The sequence below is a fragment of the Sinocyclocheilus anshuiensis genome, unplaced genomic scaffold (genome assembly GCF_001515605.1).
Source record: "Sinocyclocheilus anshuiensis isolate Anshui unplaced genomic scaffold, SAMN03320099.WGS_v1.1 scaffold1335, whole genome shotgun sequence".
NCBI lineage: Eukaryota > Metazoa > Chordata > Actinopteri > Cypriniformes > Cyprinidae > Sinocyclocheilus > Sinocyclocheilus anshuiensis.
The window spans coordinates 73,233-77,818 of NW_015540921.1; the positions used below are offsets into that span (position 1 = coordinate 73,233).

The 4,586-nt window shown below is 34.9% G+C and overlaps 1 protein-coding gene and 1 long non-coding RNA gene across 3 annotated transcripts in view; one reads left to right on the plus strand and one right to left on the minus strand.

The window, feature by feature from the left end:
• Nucleotides 1-333: 333 nt before the first annotated feature.
• The window catches only part of arsh (arylsulfatase H), a 24,369-nt gene continuing 20,116 nt past the window's right edge, over nt 334-4,586 (plus strand). The window contains exons 1-4 of one of the 2 annotated variants that reach the window (XM_016487279.1): nt 365-412; nt 471-597; nt 797-940; nt 3,677-3,798. In XM_016487279.1, the coding sequence (XP_016342765.1) occupies nt 572-597; nt 797-940; nt 3,677-3,798 (292 nt within the window). In that variant the 5' untranslated portion in view covers nt 365-412; nt 471-571. Of the gene's footprint in view, nt 598-796; nt 941-3,676; nt 3,799-4,586 lie in introns of both variants that reach the window. The other variant, XM_016487278.1, reaches the window with a different exon arrangement.
• On the minus strand, nt 1,264-2,781 carry LOC107689334 (uncharacterized). Its single transcript, XR_001634324.1, has 4 exons — nt 2,764-2,781; nt 2,246-2,329; nt 1,571-2,140; nt 1,264-1,493 (listed from the first exon to the last, which is right to left on the minus strand). It is a non-coding gene; the product is annotated as an uncharacterized LOC107689334 (long non-coding RNA).

Consider the following 4,586-nt stretch of genomic DNA (forward strand, 5'->3'; position numbering starts at 1 on the left):
GAAATAAAACAACGAAACATTCAAACATACAGACCAATGCGTTGATTCTCTTCAAATTAGACAATAACGCACACATAGAGTGAGCTGGTTTGCTTCGGTAATTAATACAAATCAATCTAAATATATATAATGTAAATTATTATTATTATTACTGTTGTTATTACTTCTAATAATAACAATATTTCACATTGCGGTATAATAATAATAATAATTATTATTATTATTCAATGTTCAAGAGCAATATTCATTAAATATTTGTGCATATGATCACTGCACGTATGCGTCTGTATGAGAGTGTTTACGGTAAGCGCGCTCGCAGGTACAGTAGGAATGTGGACATTATCCTGCCAGCAGAGGACAGTGAGTGGGAATCCTGTCGGGAATCAGGGGAAAACGGATTCTTTAGGGAAAGGTAAGCACATAAAACAGCCCCAAAAAGAGACTTTGAGCTGATCGCCGGGCTTCTGCAGCACTAAACCAGCTGATCTCGTGGAATCTGGGCTTACTTCCGTGTTTTCCTGCTTCTTCACATCTGGACGTGTTTATCATCTCACTTGCGCTTTAGAGGAGCATGCTGGTGGAAAACAGGAGCTCGAGGTCGGTGTATGCAGATTTCATAACAGATATTCACATGACAGCAGTTTGAGAAACTAACAAGTTTAATGCAGGCTGGAACGGTGGGCGTGGCGAACGGTTCGGGGGCGTGGCGAAAGATGAGGGGGCGTGGCGAAAGGTCTTTCTGATTGGTTAGGGTTACCCCGACCAAAACTAATCCAGCTCTGCTGTGCTTTTGCAGGTTCTTCGCTGGTTTGCTGGTTCTCCTCCAGTCCAGTTCATATGTGACCAGTGCAGATCATGATTCCAGACCCAACTTCGTCCTGATGATGGTGGATGATCTGGGCATTGGAGACATCGGTTGCTATGGAAACGACACCATCAGGTAAATCGAGATGTATCCAGCTGCAGACCCGCAGCCCCACACGTTTCAGGACACACAATCCAGGCCGGAAGTGAGGCGAACCATATATGGTTAACGGTCGCAGTTTTGTAGTGCAATTTTCTTTTGTTAGATGTAATATGAGCTATCCCAAGAATTTTGATAGGATTTATAATATTTAATAATACACAAAATACAAAAAAATTATATTAAAAAAACTATTTTATTTTTTAAATTGATATTCATTTTGATCAGTCTAGTAAACCGTAGCATTTTTTTTGACTGTAGGTTATGATGAGATATAACGTGTAGAGCATACTAAAAAAACCCAGCAAAATTTAAGAAAAAGTCAAATCATAATTAAAATGGGGCATAAGGAGTTTGAAAGATGAAAGATAGCAATGCCATTGTTTAGGGATCCCAGAAGAAACAAACTGATACTGTCAATACATTAAATTGGAAGGCAAGCATTAGTTTATTTATAGCAAAACATGATTTGCCTTACCATCAACATGAAGACTCCACAGTCCACATAGCCAATCTGTTGGGGGACATCCTTAAAAAAAAAATGAAAAAGAAAAATATTTAGGCTGTGTGTAAGAGATTGACATATGTCCCAATTACAAAATTAACCTTGTTTTTTAGTAGCATCCATGTGCCAGGTGCAATTTTAGCTGTCATCTTACTGAAACAAAAATACACAAATAATAACAACAAAGTTCATATGAAAGAGTATGAATACAAAGAAAATCTGCAAAAACAGTAGCCCCCAGTAACTGGGCCTTTCAGAAAATAAAACAATTGTCACACACATGCAAATTCAGAACATCATGCAAACATCCAAATAACCATTAAGCCAACATTTTGAACATTTGAAGGCAAACCTTATGAACAGCGAACCATGAACATTTTCACATTTAAGCAACCTGAAAATGTGCACATAGCACTCATCACCCAACCCATAGGGATTGGTTGAATCTAAGAAGTAGATTTGTCTATCTTTTGGCTTCATTACCTGGAAAACAGTGTGTTAGTAGGTTGCAATAGTGCAATGGTAATTTTGAATTGTGACAAGACAAATGAAGGCAATTTACAGATGCAATTATATATTTAGTAACCAAATTCCATATAACTTACACACAACATCCAGTGTCCTGGCTTCCAAGCAGGAAAGACAATAGCATCTTTGAATGCAATGTGATCCTATAGTTAATTTTAAAATACATTTTTTTAATAAAAAGGTTTATTTAAGTCAGATTTAAATGACATTTTCAGTATTATGAATGTGATGTAACTTTATGGCCTTACTGGAAAAGACAGTGATGGGTCCAAATTATTTGGAGGTAACCAGGTAGCCACAACATATGCGTCAGCTGTCCACACATCCATTCCCTACAATGACATACCATTGCACAAGTGAGCACAAGTTACACAATTATGTCTTGAGCCATTTCAGAAAAGCAACTTTAATAAGACGTACCTGTTCTCTGTTATTTGAAAAAGTCAATAACAAACTTACAATGCTCTAGAATAGCATAAAATAAACCAACAAACAATGAAACTAATAGAATTATAAGAAAGCATTAAATATATCAAAAAGTAATAAATTCAAACCATAAAGTGGCTTTATCGCAAAGCCCATTTACAACAAACAACCTAAAACATAATCAAACTGTCCACAGAAAATTCCCGAAAATGGTAAAGGATGACAACAATTCAAAGCTTCAGAAATAAAATGTGAAAGGCATGCACATAAACAGTATTTATAACATAAACATTTAACTTTTGAACGAATTTTTCATCACAAAATGACAAACTTTACTCACCCTGCTCTCCGCCATGTTGTTACAAATATTATTATTTTTTGTTTTTTTTATGCAAGTGCCCAATTATCTTTAAGGAAAACTGGCTATTAAGTATAGTTTTATTGTTGCTTTTTGACAAAATAATAACTGCAAAATAATTAATTATAAAAATTAAGTAATATGCATTATGCATATTTTACTAATCATACTAATAAAATGCAACGTGTTGCTTTTCATGCAACTCTTTTCTAGAAAACAGCATGTGTAGTTTTTTATGGATGCAGAGTATTTTTAAGTTAAGTAAGTTATTAAATAGTTTTTTTTGTTGCTTTTTGACAAAATAATAAATGCAAAGTAATTCGATTATGACCAATTAAAAAATGGTGTATTTTATATGCATTACGCATATTTTGATTATAACACTAATAAAATACAATAGAATAAATTGCTGTAAAAATGGAATAATTGTGCAAACAATATGCAAAACAAGTTATTTACTTTACCTGTAAACACAGTAGTGCTGATCTGTCATTTATCAGTCCTGTTATGAAAAAAAACCCCAATGTAAATATTGCTTTAAAAAGGGTCAGATTGATTATTAAACAAATCTCTGCTCTCATAGTGACCATGTGTGAGAAACTCCAAAAAGGACAGAAAGACATTTGCATTTATGCTTTTAACCGAAGCAACTTGCATTGCATTCATGCTGTGCATTTGATCAGTTCATGCATTCCCTGGGAATCGAACCCTTGACCTAGGTGTTGCAAGCATATGAGCTTCAGGAACACTATGAAAACGTAACTCCTGTGCTTTATTCTGATGGAGCGGTAGAATATAAAGACGATTCTTCAAATCATCTTAGATAAACGGCATCACACGGGTCTGAAACAGGCTCAGCCGCTGGATTAATCAGTAAATGTCTCTGTGTCTGAAGCACACCAAACGTGGATCGTCTGGCGGCAGACGGAGTGAAACTGAGCCAGCATCTCGCCGCCGCTCCGCTCTGCACTCCCAGCAGAACCGCCTTCATGACGGGACGCTACGCTCTGCGCGCCGGTGAGACTTCATCCAGTCCTCTCTGAAATACAGCACACGATGGACGAAAAATGACATGCGATGCAATTACTTAGTGTTTCTGTCTCCTGTCTTGTTCTCCAGTACAAATATCTAAACATTTCATATACAAAACCTTATGTCACTTCATATTTTAGTGAAGTATTGCATCAAAAAAAACAAAAAACAATTAGAGTGTAAATGTGTACTTCTCAAAAGATATGATGTAATTGTAGGAACCTATATCCAATATATGTTTTAAAATCATCAATATATTTGTGGGCAGTTTTTGTCAATACACTACAAAAATATCATGCCCTTCCTTAGTATTTCTGTCTTGTTTTCCCGTACAAATCTCTAAACATTCTTAAATCGAGACACATTTACTGGAGACGCACAATGACTTATTAAGTCTTATTAAGATATTAAGTCATTTTCTGAAAAATGCAGTAAAATTATGTGTCTTATAGTATCTGCCAATGGAGTCAGAAAGATAAATGCAATTCAAAGGGGAATAATTTTTCGCATTTGTTCTTATTTTAAGCAAAAACTCGCTTCATTTTGAGACTTTTTTTTTTTGCAAAAACAAGACGTAGTTTATTAATGTGATTTTGCTTCTCCAGTAAACGTGTCTTGATTTGAAAATGTTTAAATATTTGTACAGGAAAACAAGACGACATCATTTTTTGTAGTGTATCTGTCCCAAAAAGACAAAAACTGCCAAAAAATATAAGAAGAAATATGAAATGCATTATATATATATATATATTGGATATAGGTTCATAAAATAA